The following is an 18,500-nucleotide window of genomic DNA, read 5'->3' on the forward strand; positions in this document are numbered from 1 at the left end:
ACGCGAAAACTGGTTTTTAGTGGAATATTGTAGTTTTCGCTGCGCGCGAGTATATTGCGCCGAATTTCGCGAAACAATAATTACCGCAGCGCGCGGCCGTGATTTAATTGATGTACGCGACGACGCGCGCGTATATTTACTCGTTATGCATATATACAGTGCAGGGCTGTCGAGTAAATTAATTTTCTCGCATGATCTTGCGCCGTATTACTTTAAATGGTCTAATTATAAGTGCATATACGAGTAAATACACAACAATTACTTAGACGCTAACTGGCTTTTAAGAGCCAATTGCGATATTCCGATGTGCGCATAATAACAATCATTATCAGATAATGTAAATAGTGTAACGAAGGAAACAAAAAAAAATTACCTCGTGTTTTGGACGGTGTTCTCCTCGTCGTTGAGGGAATTCTTGGGCGGCGTAACGATGCTGTACTTGAGCGTGCCGATGCTGTCGGGGTCGTGTGCCTTGAGGAGGGTGACTATCGTGTTGGGCGGCGCCTCTTCGGAAATCTCGAATTTCCAGGGCCCGGAACCCCAGCTCGGAGCCACGTCGTTCTTGTCCAGCACGCTTACTCGCACCTGTAATCGAGAACGGATTTGTTTTTATTTCGTCAGGCATTTTATATGAATAAGCGATAGGCACGATATAAAAATGTTGCTAAATTGCCAGATCGTCCGCAAGAAAACAAGCCTTGTCCGCAGCTACGACTCAGACCAATTTACATATTATATCGGCAAAACTTCGAGAGCCCCGCAAAAGCTTTTATCCGCACACGTATATAGTATATCCTAAAAAATAATTAGAGTGCAAATCGGAGCTGGGTAATAAAATTTTGAGCGCTATCGCTTAGTCCTACTCCGCTGAGGAGTCTTTCCCTCTAATAAAAAAAGACACACACCTCTGCGCGGCGCGCACCAGTCGAAAAAACGAAACGGAGCGAGTAAAAAAGGAGAGAGAGAGAGAGAGAGAGAGCTCTCGAGTCACGACAAGTTTTGAAATAATTTAGCCCCGCGCGCGCCGCTCAATTTATCGCCGATTATTTATAGCATTGTCTCTCTCTCTACTCTCCCTCTCTTATTATCGTCATCTCTCGAAATTTCCATATTTCATGTGCAATATCTCAATGATCCCGCGCTCCCGAAGATGCATACGCCGTGTTGTGTGCTGCGGGGTTGGGGGGGGAAAAAAGAAGAGTATAGAAAGAGGAGGAGCAGCACACACTCACGCACACACATAAGAGCGAGAGGAAACAACGAGGCGCAGCTAAATCACCGCGATCGTGTGTATAGCCGCGGGAGACATAATACACGTCGGGGCCGATCGCCGAACGAGTATAGAGAGGAATATACGCACACACGCGAAAGAAGACGCGAGTGGACGATCGTAGCCGCGCGCGGAGTAATCGTCGGCGATCTCACCTAAATAATGTGCTTTTAGGCGAAGCCCACCCCCCGCTTCACCTGTCTCTCTCCCTCACTCGTGTGTTTGCAGTCTAGCTGTACAATATACCGATCATCGAGGGTATCGAATTGGAACAGCCGCGTATTATATGCTATCTCCCGATATCGCCAACAAAACTCTTCCTGATGGCAACAAAAATTTTTGACATCCTCTGTCCGCTGCAGCGCATTATTCTGCCCATCTCGTGCCTCTCTCTCTCTCTCTCTCTCTCTCTCTTGCGCGCGCGCGCCTATATATATAATATCGAAATAAAATAAATACATAGACAGCAGCGCAGCGCCAGAGGATACACCGCAGCGTCGGCGGCCGCCACGAAACCCGTCTTCCCTGTGCAGCTCTCTCGCGTGTGCATGACCCAGAGAAAACCCCCGCTGGGCTCTCTCTCTCTCTCTCTCTCTCTCTCTCTCTCTCTCTCTCTCTCTCTCTGATCCCCGACCGAGCACTGACGCAGATAGCATCTCTCTCGACGCGGTCCTCTCGGGGGCCCTTTCGAGAGCTCTGTACACGCGCTTATCCTTATGGGCCGCCTCTGGCTGCTTCTAGCTCTGCTTTTTTTCTCTGTTCCGATGCGGCCCTGTGGGAGAGATTCTCATGGGCGTAAGGGTTATTATACCGGTGGTCGCTTTTGAGGACAGTTTTGCCTTGGCGGAGGAAATCAAATTGTATATTTCACGCGGATATCTATCCGTCGCCTCTATTACGACACACGAGTCAAAGGAGAGAGAGATTTCTCCTCGGAGCAGTGCAACAATCGTCGCGCATATACAGCGCGAGAGGACTCGAGGACGTGCGGCATTCTTCGGTCTCTCGCGCGCGGCAATTTCACCCATTATCCACCCGCCGGCCGGAAAAAATCGGCAAATTATACGCCATTATGCGCGCTAACACGAGTCTATGCGTACGCATACGTATGTATGTATACGTGACATCTTCCTATACGTTATCTTTCCCTCTCTATACTCGGCTGCGGCTGCGGCCTCCCTCATTACTTTCTCTCTCTTCGAGCAGCTCTTTTATTATCGCAATATATCTCTCCTTTTTCTCTCTCTCGCTCGCTCTGCCGTCCCCTCCCGCCACGGGCGCATTTGTCTTGTTATATCATTTTTTATTGTCGTTATTGTTCGCTTCTCTCTCGACCCTTTCTCTTTTTGTCCTCTCTCTCTCCCAGCGCATCCCTCTCTCTCTCTCTCTCTCTCTCTCTCTCTCTCTCCCTCTCTCTCTCTCTCTCTCTCTCTCTCTCTCTCTCTCTCTCTTTTGTCACTGCGCACAAATCGAACGCGATCGAAAATCCAGCCGGATAAGCCGGATGATTTATACCGATATATATGCATGCCACGGCCCTATACACGCTCTCGCCCGTACGCGTGTGTGTGTGTGTGTGTGTGTGTGATATCGATAGCAGCCCGATAGTGCGTGTGTGCACGAGCGGAAAGTGAAAGGCGCGCCTGTACGTGTGTATCTCTCGCAAATGGATATAGCTCGCGCAAAAAGAGCTACTAGAGATATCGAAAGAGAGAGGGGGGGGAGAGGGCGGCCGCCTGTAAATATTTTATTGTGCGCGGACAAATTATTGCAGCCGCCACCGTCGCTGCGAGAATGAGACGACAAAAGGCTGTGTGCGGCGTAGCTCTGTTTTTGTGGTTTGGCTACTATATATTATGCCGCCGCTGCTGCAGTGTCGAAAGTTGTGTGCATGTGATATAACTATGGGAATTAGGTGCGGGCGATATAACCGGTGTGCATAGGTCGATCCTGACCGGACCTGATTCCGCGCGATATTTTTCGGATGAATTTTCTCTCGACTGTTGCTGCTGCTGCTGCTGCTGAGATAAGGATGTTGCTACTCCAGTTTGACCAGAAATTTCACTGCTGAGATTAGCACTCGCGATGGTCAATGAATCTCGCGGAAATATCCGAGTGCGCTGTTTCTCGCGATCGCGTCCCGATATAGATCGGTAATAACGATTAGGCGGCTGACACGCTTTCTCGCGTGGAGAGGTATAATTCTATTATGAATTTCAAGTCGCGGCAACGTTAACTCGCTCGTGTATTATTATATATATATATATATATATATATATATATATATATATATATATATATGTAGAAAAACAATAACGTAACCCTCAAAGCCCACATACCGATCAGAAGGGGAAAAAGAAGCAACGGCTTCGATCGACGAGAGATCGGTTGCGCCTCTTCGAAGCCCTGCAAGTCCTCTCGCGGTTCTCTGCGCACTTTCTCTCTCTCTTTTACGCGCGGGCTCCCGCTTTGATATGGCGATACTTTGTCATATACGAGACCAGCACAGGCATGGGGCTCCTCGGTTACTTCATTTCTGACTTTATCGGGGGCAGGGGTAGGATCGTTTGCCGTTGCAAAAGTCCGATCGCACCTTATTTTCGCCCTGCGGTTTTGGATATTGAATTCTACAGCGCAGATGGTTCACTCGAGCGTGACATATTCGCGAGTTTGTTGTTATGTGTTATAGGACTTGTAGTGCGTGTTTGTGTGCTATAATTCTAATCAAACGATTCATTAACTCGGAAGCTCGGCTTCTGGGAAAAAAAAAATTCGAACAGAAGCGCGTACGCTCTTCGCGATGTTATCTCGACAATTATCCCCGTATATGCAACTTCAACTCTTGCGGCTTCTTGTACACGTATTAACCAATTGAATTAACTCACCGCTGCCGGTTATAAATCGCGCATTACAGGAAAGTATCCTCAACGCCACCCGATCCACGGGTATACAATTAAACACCGCTGTACATACAAAATACTTTAAAAAATCAAGTACGTATCGCCATATGATGAAAAAAAAAGAAGGAGCAGCGGCTACACGAAAGGAAAGCTGCAGCGGATCTGCGCTGAAAATGTATTATGTGTACGCGCGGGGGTTCACCGCAGAGTCGGGATCGGATGTCCTTTTTTTTTGTCCTAGCAAGAGGATGTGTCCCTCTCACTCACTCGCTCGATTTTTTCGCTTCGCTCCTGCGGTAGAGGGATCGTATCGCCGGCAAAATTTCAGGTATAGGTGAGGGACACACGAGAGTGCACAGAAGAGGAGCTTTACACACGGGGTGTATTGTTGCGAAGGAAATGGGAAAATGGATGGGTGTCGTGGGGGAAAAAAGCGATCGATCTCGAGATCGGTATCTCTCGCTGCGCGCAGGAAAAGAATTCCGGGTGTTCGGTATGGTTGACGAATGAGGGTAAAATAAATATATGAGAACGTTTAATTTAACAAGTCCCGGTGCAATGGTGGAATTCCTGCGATCAATTAAACTTTACATAACTCGCGTTCCACTGCGCTGCAACAGTGCGTTCGAGTCGCCCATACATTTGCGCTAATTAATCGAACGAAATACGCGCTCTTGATTCGTCGTGTGACATCGACATCAATTATTGCGTTTACTCGCGATGGCCTTTTCCTCAAAAACTAATGTATGACAATGACACAAAAAAAAACACCTGACCCGTAGCGCGATAATCGCATATTCAAGCCATCCTCGCGCGTTATTCCACGTAAATGAGATTCCGTCCCGACTTTTAATAGCCATCAGTCGAACACTGCACCGGAGCCTGGCTCGCGCACGCGTGTAAGTAGCTAAATTGGACATTCGCATAACAACAATAGCCTGTCCCAGCGAAGAGAAATAAAGACGAAGGCGACTGCCACACAGCTCGAGGAGAGGGATTTACGACGGCTGCAAAAGTTTTCTCGTCGCGCGAGCGTCGAGACGTAAAAAGCCGTCACCCCAAGAGAGAGAGAGAGAGAGAGTATAGACTGCGCATAAAGGGAATTCCAAGAGGCATCACAGCTCTTTTCACTTTTCTTCGGATCTTCGTCATTTTTCCTCGCGATCCTCTTTCTCTCTCTCTCTCTCTCTCTCCGGCTGTGGACTTATGAATGGATTTTCCGAAAATTCGAGTGCCTTCGATGTGTGTCGCGAGAGTTTTGAGTAGCATTGTGTACCTGCCTATAGCTTATTTCACGCCTGTGTGGGAAAACAGCGCGACGATTAATATAAAGCCTCGGCTCGCGTTTGGACGCCTAAATATCCATAAACATATCGGCACTGCACACAAGAATAGAACGCAATTATATACGCGATACGATATACAGTTACACACGAGCTCTGAGCAGAGGTCAGGCTTGCTCGAATTCGTGCAAACGATAAATCACTGCGCGCGCACCTCGCCGGCGTTCCGTTTCAATAATACCAATGCGCGCGCCGGCGTTAAATATATGCGGCGTTAGTTTCGCGTACAGACACACACACACACACACACAGGGCACATATCGAAAAATCATAATTAAATTCGTGATGCGCTGCCCGCGGCGTATTCATCATCCTATATCGGCGAATATAACTACTCGGGCGGTCTGATGTCTATACGTACAATGACTCGGCTCACGCGTATACCTGTGTATACAGTATACACTACGGGCTTTCTTCTTCTGCTTCGTCGGCTTCATCGCCTTTGGCTCTGCACACGCGCGCGGGAAACAATGACAGTCGTTGTGCGATGCAACGGCAGCAGTAGTGAGTACAAGAAACGATGTTATTGCGCGCCTGCTGGTATTTGAAAGCGCTATGGGAAAAGGTTCGTACTTTTTTCTGTTTGCTTAGGGCCGTTGCTGCGCTGCCGGTTAATTATCGGAGCGTATGTATGCGTGTGTACAATAGCCGAGAAAAATTGTCCCGATATACACGCGATGATAAGCGAGTGTTTACACCAGCGCGCGAGGGAAGAATTTATACGTCACATCCGTCGATCTGCTTCAGCCCCTAAAAACAATCTTTCTTTCTCTCTCTCTCACACATACACACACACACACACGTAGGCGGCTTATAACTTTTGCCTCTTCATTGCTTTCCCGCGCGCGCGAGACGATGCTCGAAGGTGTCAATCATCGAGGAGCTTACGCCGCGCGCATAATAAACGAGCCTCCTCGAGTGCTTTTTCTCGTACGTATATATTCTCGCATATGGCGCGCTCTGTGGCCGAGCTCTCTTTTTCTTCTATACTTATCGCTCGGCTCTCGCTCCTTCTGGCAGCTATACTTTCTTTCTTTTTTCCTCGCCGCTGCCGTATATACCTCTTCTGCTTCTGCGCAACAGCAGCAGCGTGTGTGCCCCGAAAAACACGCCGATTTACGCGTCACGCGATTCCCGCATACATATGCGTGAGCAGCGAACGTATATATATATATATATATATATATACAGTGAGAGAAGGAGGAGGAGGGGGGAGAGCACAGGGTGGCCGGCTATCGCGGATTTTTGCATTCGATCGATGGGTTTTCGGCCGGCCGCGAGAATATATAATTACGCGAGAGAGAGAGAGAGAGAGAGAGAGAGAGAGAGAGAGAGAGAGAGAGAGAGAGAGAGAGAGAGAGAGAGGGAGAGGGAGAGGCGGAATTGTCCAATTAGTGCCGATTCGGCAGAGTGTGTATAAAGAGCTAGAAATATTTCGCGTGTATAATTGATCGGATTTTAATCGCGATGGGTATATCGTACCGCGAGCGCTACTGTGTTCCTTGACCTCTGGTATCTCTCCGTGTCTTTGGGAGAACAAAAAAAATCGATAAAGAAGATCGAGAGAAAATATTGATCTACCTGCAGCGTAGCAGCAGCAGCAGAAGCGTATCTCTCGGTGATTAGAAAGCGACGACGAGCTGTTTGCGGAGCAGCGCACGAATTTGTGTTTCGATGATCGGCAGCGATGTTTGCCTTGAGCTGAGCAAACGTTTGCTTCGACGCGTGTGTGTAGGCAGTGTAAGCTCGGGAGCTCCTCTACGAGTGATGGTTAGGGCATTTTTTTTCTTCTGTCTGTGTATGCGCGGATGACGCGCGCTTTATTATGCGAAATTTTTGCATAAAGAGGTTTGCCGCGATTACGAGGCGGTTTTTAGCGCAGTCTGAGTGTTGGTTCCTTTGGCTGCGGTGACTAAATAAATCCGTTTGAAAAAAAAAGCACGTCTGCATCATCCTCTCTCTCTCTCTCTCTCTCTCTCTCTCTCTCTCTCTCTCTCTCTCTCTCTCTCTCTCTCTCTCTTACTATGTTTTAGAGAATCGCGTGACGCACAGCTCTGGAATTGTCCGATCAACGGGCGCGAATTAAGAGAATCGGCGGAATTCCAGAATCGATCTCCGGAATATACATCAAAAGCCTATTAGTTACCAGCAGAAAAAGCCCAATATATCTCCGCGTAATCTCTCCATCCACTCGGAACCGCGAGGACAAAAAATGAAGAGCGCATATAGCTGTATACAGTCGACCCTCGCTATGCCTAGAATATAGCCAAGAAGGAGCAAGAGAGAGAGAGAGAGTGTATGCAAAATACGCCTCGTCTCGACACTATATAGACGCCGTCGCCGGCGCGAGAAAGGCGAAGCAGCCGGTCGTCGGGTCCGGTCAAACAAGCCGACGTCACACACGCGAGCGATAGGACAGACTCTCTCTCTCTCTCTCTCTCTCTCTCTCTCTCTCTCTCCTTTATGCGTGCGTTCGCACCGGTTTGCGCGAGAGCGAGCTGCATTTCTGCCGCGCGCCGAAAGAGCGCATGCCAGAAAGTCAGCCGCGCTTGCAAAATTCGCCGGAGGTGTATTATACTCCCTGCGTCATGCGTGTGTCTAGTGTAGGAATTGTGGTTGGCGGAAGTGACGCGCGAGGGAGGCATATTTTTCTTTTAAATTAATCGATGAGGAGGAAAGGCTTTTGAGATAACAAATTCAACGATATAATATCAACCATAATATCTGTTATATAGACGCGAAGAAACACAAAGACCCAAAACTATTTTTCATCGAAGCCTCGTCACCCTATATAACACAGCCAGAATTCAAAATTGATTCGCACAGAGCGTTGCAACGACAATATAAAGCTACACCTCAGTGATATGTACATTTGTACGTCCACCCGCGCATCTCGTTATCTCGTTTGATCTGAGAAGCGAGCAATCAAGGGTTAAAGAAGAGAAAGAGCCGTAATCACGAGTCTCGAATTACATCCGCGTCATTTTGTTGCTGCAGAAGATGCGTCATGCTATGTCATACGAACTCGTCGAGATTATTGTTGTTCATCCAATAATATACACTGCTGAGCATGAGGACTTATCCAGTCATTAATCAAGATGCATCTACTCTCGCAAGAGATGCGCTAATAATTGTATTAATCATTGTTCAAGCCATCGTTAAACTCGTATTTAAATGCGCGTTCATTGGACTCAGCCCGAGAGTATATAATATACAGGTGACAAATGGAGAACAAGCGCCGAGGCGTTTTCCACTAATCAAGACAAAAATAATCCAACCGATAGGTCCACAAAAACAAAAAATTCTTCAGATCCCCTAACGCCGATAAATCACACACACACACACACACACACACACACACACACACACACACACACACAGACATTAATGCATCACAGGCTCGTTCCTAATCCAGCTGAAAATCCTCACGGCATTTCCTTTCTCATCTTTCCTCTACGCGGCAACACACACGCGGTAATGGCATCGCATTCTCCGATTTTGCAGCAGCGTCTCTAATAACGTGGGCGAGAGGACTGGTCCCCCGAGAGGTCGCTTATCTGCAGCCCAAGTCTCTCTCCCTCTTTATCTCCGACCCAAGAGAGCTTGAACTCTCCCGGAGGAATGTGCGCAGAGAGAAGGAGCCGTAGTTTTCGTAAAGTTCGCGCGTATAATTGAAGTTACTCGCCGATATGCCACCGAGCCAGTTCCGCATTGTGCGGCTCAATAACGGTGTATTAGACGTATACCGAACGGAAATACGGATGTTTATTGGAAGATTTTTATCCGGTGACTCTGGCCGGGCAAGGACTTTTCACTGGTCGGCAGAGCGACAGGAAAAACCTTTTAGGTATACCTATATTATCGGGGATAAGGATCTGGAAGTGGGATACGTCCTCTTTTAGAGTAATGTGCGACGGAGAGTTGTCCCTCACTGTGTGTGAATCATCGAGAGCATCGGCGCGAAATTGAATTGATTTACGACGACGAGATATAACGCTGATTTTTGTTTTAACGTTTTTTTAATCTACGCGATGCGTGCAATGATGGGGTTTATAGAATTTTAGAAAGGATAATATTCGAACGTTGAATATATATATATATATATATATATATATATATATATATATATATATAACTTTGACGGAGATAGTTTGCAGGTATTATATATTTGATAAACGCTACTTTCATAACGTTCATAATGAATTCACGGCTCGCTGCGTTTTATTGAATTAAACCTCGTTTCGCGTGCGTATTAATGTATAAATAGAAACTCTCGGCGATAAATCTTCGAAAACAATTTTATCGCGATGTGCGGAATAGTGAATGAATAAGGGGCCGCATAGATTGCGCAACTGATACGCACATCACGCGACTATTAAAAGTTTGATAACTTTTGCAAAAGTGAATTCACATCAATCATTGCGGTGACGAGAGGGTTCACAAAAGGCCCAGTGTAAAATTTTAAAATAAAAATGTTTGGTGTGTAAGCAAGCTTCAAATTTTGAAATTCCCGCGATTATAACATAACGAATAGCCAGTCAGAGAGCGAATAGAATAATTTGTAAAATCTCCAAAATAAAAATTATCTGGCGGTATACATACATAACGAGCTTCGTCGTCGACGACGAGGACGAAGGCGAAGCGCAAAAGAGAGAGATAGAAGAGCAGAAGCCGCAAGATAAAGCGAGTGGCGCTTTCGCCGAAAATGCATCTGCTGCTCTCCTTATCCCCGGGCCTTATCTCCTTGACTCCGGGGGCCCGGAATTTCTTTTGTCGCCTTTAAAAGCTCCGGTTTTGCTCTTTAGTTGTCTCTCTCTCTCTCTCTCTCTCTCTCTCTCTCTCTCTCTCTCTCTCTCTCTCTCTCTCTCTCTCTCTCTCTCTCTCTCTCTCTCTCTCTCTCTCTCTGCACCGCTGCGGAAATCCGAAGCTGGAGTTTTTTCCCGCCACGAAGCTGCCGGCACTGCTCTCTCTCTCTTTCTGATTTACGAGCGTTTTACGACACACGGGCCTCGATAGACAGCTTGTACGGGATTATTTTTCGAGGATAGACCGGAGATAACTGTGTGTTTGCGCTGCATTGTTAAGGTATAATTTCAAAATCACGCGCGCTTCTCTCCTGGACTCCGCGAAGAGATTAACGAACGCACAGCTTGTAAATAGTCGCTCCTGTGTGCGGGTCGAGGCTAATTAAATAAATCACGTTAATGTCCCGCAATAAATAAAATCGAGGACCGCGGCAAGTTCGCGAGAGTCTTTCAATCGAAGTTCGAAGATTAACTTGGCGCACGGCGCGTAAAATTCGAAATTGCACAGTAGTGCCCGTAATTAGGTTGATAAATCAAAAGACGCGCGTAAGCGTGTTTATACACGCTTTATACTGTTATGTAAAGCATTTGAGACGTATGCGCGCGTAAGTTATATGTATAATACGGGAGGGAGTCTCCGACTGCGCTTTTCGAAGTTATAATTCACTCCGAAAAACGAAGTCGAGCGCGTGCGTATAGTTTATGGCCGGGCCGAGGGATGCTTCGCGGCCTTAATTAATTTCCCGCGGTGGAGCTGAACGCGCAAGGATATTCATTATGACACATTACAGTCAGATTTTAGATCGGTTTGTTTCTCGAGGAAAAGGCGCTTGGCTGACGGATAGGCGGGGGTGAACACATTCCTGCGATGATGTCGCGTGTGTTTTATATATACCGACTTTCTCTTTCTACGTCAGCTGAAATCTCAGGAAGAGGAAGGAGGTAATATCGTGTATATAGGAAAAGCGAAACAGACTCTTTTTTTATCGAGGGTGTATCCTCTCGCAATTAAACTCGAAATTTCTCATCTAATCTTCCGTTTCCAGGAGAGGAAAGACGATCGCGCGCGTGGGTCGACCTTAATTATCGGCCGACTGCTCGAGCATTCGAATTAAAGCCGAGGAATGCGTCGGCTCTAGAAATCGTCTGCTTCCTCTTTATTTTGCTCCTTTTTCAAAGATATACAGGCTGCAGTGGCGATTTTTTTTTTCTTCTTCTTCTCTGCAGCCTCGGACTTTCGGCGGAGGTGCGTCTATGCTGATACGACGATGGAGTGGAACGCTGAGGGATTTACCAGTGGATATGGTTTGCGCTTTGGATCTTAATTAGCCGGGAGCAGTAAAGTCGAACTTATTAAGGGTGAGCGATAAATAATCGCGGGTTATTATGCGATTGCAGCCGATTTTTAAGCGCTAGAGCATAGCGTTTAAGCGGAATAAGCGTTTCGAGTCGAGCGTGTACAGTTACGTTTGGTATATACGCGACTGATCATCAAATTTATGCGTGTATTACACGGAGATGAGAGAGACCTCGTAAAAATGCCTTTTGTGCAGTGTCATAACATATAACTCGCTGTTCCCGAACTTATAATTCATATGTATAAGCATCAGCTGCTCCCAAATACCCACACACATGCACTTCAATCCCTTGAGAGGATCGTCGTAAAGAATCAAAAGATTAAAATCTCTTTAGAGAGAAATAATTCGTCCCCTCCACCTTCGATACACATCATCGAACTCTATATATCTACATACTATGACCTCTATAATGCCACAGCGTCACACATTTTTCACAGACGACCGCCGGCGCACACGCACACACACACATACACACACGTTTATCTAAGAAATTTCATTCCCTCAATCTGATTTCCCGGGGCTCGTTAGCCGACGTTTGATCCGATAAAAAAAAACGCTCGCGCGAGAGCCGTATGGGAAGGAGAAAAACTCGACGCCGTATAGTAGGTTCTCTCTCTATATTGGAAACAAAAGTCTCTCAGGAAGGCATGTGTGGGGCGAGGGAAAAGTGTAATCGGATCTAATTTGGATTCCGAAACGACTGAAACGGGACAAGATCGAGCGGCCGGATAGCGGCCAATAAAAATTCCTTGAATATTGAATTTTACGTTACACACACATACGCTGCACTATATCCTGAATTTATATAACGAATCCGGGAGATATATCGCGGGGATATTGTGCTACGCGCGGAGATTTTATTCAGCGCTAATATCTTCATCGGGCAGTTCGATCCATCAGGAGGAGCTATGAGCAACGGTTTCGCGATGCATATTATAAAATTCGATATTTATGGTTGTACACACGGAGAGCTGCGCGGCTTGCGTAATAAACCGCGAACGACTGCGCACTAGTATATAGGATAGAGATTCGCCCGGCGATAATAATATTCCCCGGCGATAAAATTCCTGCGAAACGAATCCGAATATATTATAATGACACGTGGACTTTCATTGCATATATACGGGAATTATTTGCGCTCGTCCGAATTTGAATAGCCGCGGCGGTGTATCATTTTCATCAAACTATTACGTTCCCCGCTGACAATATACCAAGCGTTGCGCGCAACAGCTGTGTGCGAGGATGTGATCTGACTTTCCCGATGCAATAATAAAATAATAACAAACGCATATAGGGTCAGGCGAAATCACACACAGGAGATATAGAGCACGATACAGCCTAGTAAAGGCGTAGCCATATAACTCCTGAAAAAAAGGAGCTAGTTCCAAAGGAATTCAGTCTCCCGCTCGCGCAGCATGAGACCGGCTCCGAAGAAAAAGAAGAAGAAGAAGAAGCAGCAGCGGCAGCAACGTGTGCTCGCGCTGCACACGAAGGAAAATAGCCGCCGCTCTGCTGATGGTGCGCGCGCGCAGGGACAGCTTTTGAGGCTCGGTGGCGACTGAGTTATTTTATTTTTCGAACCGACGGATGAAGACGAGAGAGAGAGAGAAGGTATAGAACTCTGACTGAGGAGAGAGAACGACGCCGTTGTTTGTTGAGAGCGATCGGTTTGTTAGATTCGACGAGGCTCTGCGCTCGCGGATGAGTTATTCCTCGCTGATGCTATCGCGGCCGGCTTTTAGTTGAGTTTATGATTGAATAATTTAGCGGGCTGTCTCTCCCTCTCTTTTCTCAACTCTCCCTCGAGGGATGGAATGCAAGGGACACGTATTATATCCGAGTAGAGCACGAGATACGTCGCGTCTTCGAAATTGATATCGCGATTATTTCTCTCGATCGATGATTAATGCGCGAAAGGAATCCGACTTCCTGCATACTTTATATCGAAAAATAGAACGTTCACACCGGCGACGGCATTCCCGGCGCAGCTGCAGTGTAATAAAAGAAAAGTACTATCATATCAGCACTTTCTCCCTCTACTAGAAGCTGTTGCTGCTGCTGAGCCAAAGCAGTCGGACGACGTGTCTTCATTAGAGGCTGCTGGGGAGCCCGTGATAAACTACCGGCAACCTGCGCTCGCTCTCCCTCGGAAAACCAAGTGCGCGATCCACATTCAGAGCCGCATTATATCACACCGTTTACTCTTCCACGTAGACGCGTACCTGCACACACACGCACACACACACAGAGAGTCGAGAAGAGGAAGAGGAGTACACAAGAGAGAAAGAGAGAGAGAAAAAAGAAGCGAGCATGCGTGCTGTTCTACGAGCGAGAGATAGAGATTCAGAGAGGAGAACTGCAGCGCGGAATAAAAGGAGAGACACGCAGCAACAGCTAGATAAAAAGCAATGGAAGCTGGTTCTCTCTTTCTCTCTCACTTACCGCGAGAAATCCGCTATACACTCTTGCGCTCTCTTGCCCGCGCGTCGCACACTTCGCCGCGTCTCTAATTTTACAATGCCTAATGCAATCTGCCGGCGATAAGCGGGAGGGAATTCGAACCTCGGCTCTTTATCGGTCGTTCGAGACCGGCGCAGAAAACGTGCATCGGAGTATACTGCACCGCGAGGAGTAGGGAAAAAGGGACAACGGCCGAGAGAGAACCGCTAAGAGATCGCGAGAGGGAGAGAGAGAGAGAGCTCGATGCTCCGCGCAGCGCCAATTAATCCGCTCGATATCGAGGGCTTTTTCTGATCCTGACTCGCGGAGTATATGGGTGTACACATATTTTCGAGTTTTGCCAGGAATCCCGCACGTACAGTTATACACGCGGTGTATATATTAATAGAGCGACTAGTAAAGCATCGCTTATCTCGCGCGGGCGAGTTTCCCTTTCAGCGCGAAATTAAGCGCGCGCGAGCGACCGTTTATGCGGAAGAACCTGTTTGTTTATAGCGCGCGCGCGTGTATGAGCTTGTAATATGAACCAGTCGAAATCTCCTGTGTATATAAGGCATATATAATCGGAATGGTCGGACGAGTCGTATATGCGTAAGCGGCTAATTATCGTCGGGAGAAAGAATTCTGTATACAGAGCCTCCCGCGGCACCTGCGTGTGTGACGAAAAATAATCAAAGCAAACGAGCTACAGCTCGTGGACTATACTCGCCACGAGAGAGAGAGAGAGAGAGAGAGAGAGAGAGAGAGAGAGAGAGAGAGAGAGAGAGAGAGAGAGAGCACGACAGCGTGTCCGCGGAGAACATCGAGAAACAGTAAAGGGGGATAAGGTCGCGGATACCTGTGCGCGCGCGCGAGAGAGAGTATATATATATATATATATATATACTGAACACTCGCAGCATCACGTAGTGCAGCGAGAGGAGAGGATATCGGCCCAGGACTATACGTGATTTTCCCGTAAAGCGGCTCTCCTCTCTCTCTCTCTCTCTCAGTATAGCTAGGATATACCGCGCGAGAGAGCACAGCGCTGCTCTTAGGTTATTGACTCCCGTCCGGGGCGGACTGTTACTCGCGTGATTGGCCACCGCTCAACTTTGGAGCGAAGGAACGAACGAACGAAGGTAGAAGAAGAAGAAGAAGAGAAGAAGAGGAGGAGGAGGAGGTAAGGTTGCGCTAAGCCTGCGCGGCGCGCAGTGCCATGGGAATGCGCAGGAAGCGCCTCGAATTGCTTCATGCGAAACCGGGCGAACGTATGTGTGTGTGTGTTGTGGAGGGACCGGGACTTTTAGGAAATTCGAGACCAGAAGCTGCTGCCGTTTCCTTGGTATCGCGGATGCTAGCTTTTTTGGAACTAACGATCGAGGAAGTTCTCGATTACGATCGGCTCTGCAGCGTCATCTATACGTGCATAGCGTTATAGGTTTGAATTTGTGCATTGGATAGTCTTTTGAAGCACCTGTGACAGAAGAATGAATGCGGCCAGTCCGAAACTTCTGTGTGTATTGATTCTCAAAAGCTTTTAATATAAACGTACAATATGCTGGCTTTAAAAGCTCGAAAATTCCACGATCCTCAATTTGTACTTTTCGAAGTTATAAGAACCGACGCATTCTTATATAGCGATGATCGAGCGCGAAAATACGAACAGCCGATCAGATCGATCGAGTCGGCGCATCGACGTCGCCCAAACACGAAGAAAAAAAGAAACAATCCGAATCCAGCACAAAAAGTCATGTATCGCTAATCCGCTACACCAAAAAACGTACTACGCTATATCCAAAAAAACCAACGACGAAAATAAAAAAATAACCCTAACACACCTCTCTCTCTCACTCTCTTCTCGTCCACAACCCGTTGTATCGGGGTCACACACGCGGAGAGTATAGTCCGGAAAGAAAAGGCCCCGACAACACAGGCGCGAGAGCCTCGACGAAGTAAGAACAAAAAAAAAAAAAAGAAGCAACGAGGGAATAAGGACCGGCACAGAAAAGAAAGCTGCAGCAGCAGCGGCTACCATTCGAGTTTTAATTCTCCTCTGTGCAGCGCAGTGCCCGAAGCGAGTGTGACAATGGAGCGCGCTTTAACTTGTCGCTCACAGACTTCCCTCTCTCGCGCCCTTTTCTTTCTTCCACAATCGCTCTCTTATCTCTGTCTCTCTTTCTCTTTCTGCCGTCCTCCATTCGCTTACGTATACTCACATACGCGTCTTTATTCCAGATCTTTCCGCGAGAGGGTGCAATTACGATTTCTCCGCAACCGGATCGGAGCCGCCGGGGGACACTGGAGCGCGTTGCGCGGGAAAAAATTTAAATCCGCCTCGATTGGCCCCCGCAACGCGGCTCCCTTTATATACACAATACACGCACAGAGCCGAGCGTTTCGTCTCGTTTGATTGATGATTCGACGTGTGTTCGTTTGAAAATAAGAGAGAAGGTCGATCGCGAGGCAGAGAGAGAGAGAGAGAGAGAGAGAGAGAGAGGATTGCATTGAAATTCTGTTTTATGCTGGTCCTTTTTTTCCGAGCGCGGGTAATTCAACAATCGTGTTTTCGCGAGTGTAAGGCTTCTCCGAAATACTCCACGCTGTATAAGAGAAAGATTATCTATACGAGATAATATATAACGCATTCTAAAACCGGACTCGATAACCACAATTACCAGCCGCGTACTCGCAGATGTGCTCTTCTTTTTTTTTCACAAAACTAACTGACTGACTCTGTGTATACCCGCCCATATGCATAAAAGTCCCTGTCTATCTCTCTCTAGGATATGCGGATAGGATAAGATATGCTTACGCGTACAGGAAGATGAACTTATACATATAAATCGCTCGGATGATACGACTCTCTCTTTCTCCCGTATCGCTGATTAATCAAGATTGCGCTTAACCCGACTTAATTAAGCGCGAGACTCCACTCTAGTTCCACGATTATTTTTCACTCCTGCCCGGGGAGAGAGCACCGACGATCTAACGAATCTAATCTCGGAAAAACGCACACCGCGACGAACATGTGCATAATAACAACAATTCTCCGGGTACAGCAGCAGCAGTGTATAGCGTAATTAAAGAATCGAAGCTCGCGCACAAAAGCCTCGGTCGTCGGCACGCGGGTATCTCGAAAGGGCCTAACCTTAGACCGCGGAAGAAAGACCCTGTCCCCCGAAATAAAGAAGAAGAGGAAATAAAAGAGAAGAGCCGCTGCGCGAACGAGTGAGAAGTAGATAAAGGGATCGAGATAAACGCTGCTATGGGACCATGCGCGCGCGCGAATTCTTTCCTCTTTATTCCTTCTTTTTTTTCCTCTCCTTCTGCGCAAGGGGACGACTGTCGTGCGTTTACACACACACACACACACACAGGTGTGCGCGTATATAACGCGTGTGTTAACCGTCGCTCGTTCTGCGTGTTCCGGCTTCTGGCGGGACACATAATGTGTCGCGATCTTTTGAATTACCCGCCAGAGGTGCTATGTTTATATTTTATTGCAAAAAGCTGCAGCTCTATACGCTGGCCCGTATACGTTATAAAAGGGGGAAGGACGTCCGCGATTGTGTTATTAGCCTATGGGAAATGGCGTTTTTGAATGCTATGCATATAATATTATAGTACATAGGCTTCAAAGGTGAACAATGAGCGCGCGAGCTGCGGACTGTATAGGCGAGGTGGATATATAATTGCGAGAAGCTATTATAGATACATGTGTCATACACACACACACACGTGTTTCAGCTTCGCGAGTTAACACGTGTTTGCAATAGCAGCGGACACAAGTTCCGCTGTAGGAGATCGTATAGATACGCTCGTTGCAAAATCATCGAATATCCGCATATAGTGTTCGACACAGCCGCACAACAAACGCAAAAACGAGTAGAAACAATCTTTCCCCCCGCCGACCTGCTTCGGCATTAACGACTCAATCGTCGCACGCGAGAGGTGTAAAACTTCTCCGAAAGACTTCCAGGTATCTCTGCACACACCTCACGAAGTTTCTTCTACTTCTAAAACTTGAAGCGCGCGAGCGAGAGATGTTTTGTTGCCCGGCTTTCTTGTAGAGAGAGAGGAGAGAGAGAGAGAGAGATTACGGCTATTCTCTACACGCACGTGTTTTCTGCGGCGTAATGAGAGGGAGAGAGAGATAAGCAGCCGTGGGAGAGAGAGAGAGAGAGAGAGAGCTTTCGGAGAAAACCGGGGTAATTGGATAATGCAGCTTTTTCGAATTAATCCTCGCTCGCTCTTGTTCTACTCGCCTTCGCGGTAACTGTTTCGACGCGACTTTTTTCAAGCCGCTGCGATCTTCTTTGTTATATACACGTGTGTGCGAGTTGGGCCGCGCGCAGGAGAGGGAAAAAGGGTATGTGTACTTT

General features: G+C 47.3%; 1 protein-coding gene across 1 annotated transcript in view; it reads right to left on the reverse strand.

The window, feature by feature from the left end:
* LOC100118688 (cadherin-related tumor suppressor) overlaps positions 1 to 18,500 on the reverse strand; it is a 73,044-nt gene that overhangs the window by 25,886 nt on the left and 28,658 nt on the right. The window contains exon 2 of the mRNA XM_008216920.4: positions 374 to 585. Coding sequence (XP_008215142.2) covers positions 374 to 585 — 212 coding nt within the window. The remainder of the gene's footprint in view (positions 1 to 373; positions 586 to 18,500) is intronic.

Source organism: Nasonia vitripennis, chromosome 1 (genome assembly GCF_009193385.2).
Source record: "Nasonia vitripennis strain AsymCx chromosome 1, Nvit_psr_1.1, whole genome shotgun sequence".
Lineage (NCBI taxonomy): Eukaryota > Metazoa > Arthropoda > Insecta > Hymenoptera > Pteromalidae > Nasonia > Nasonia vitripennis.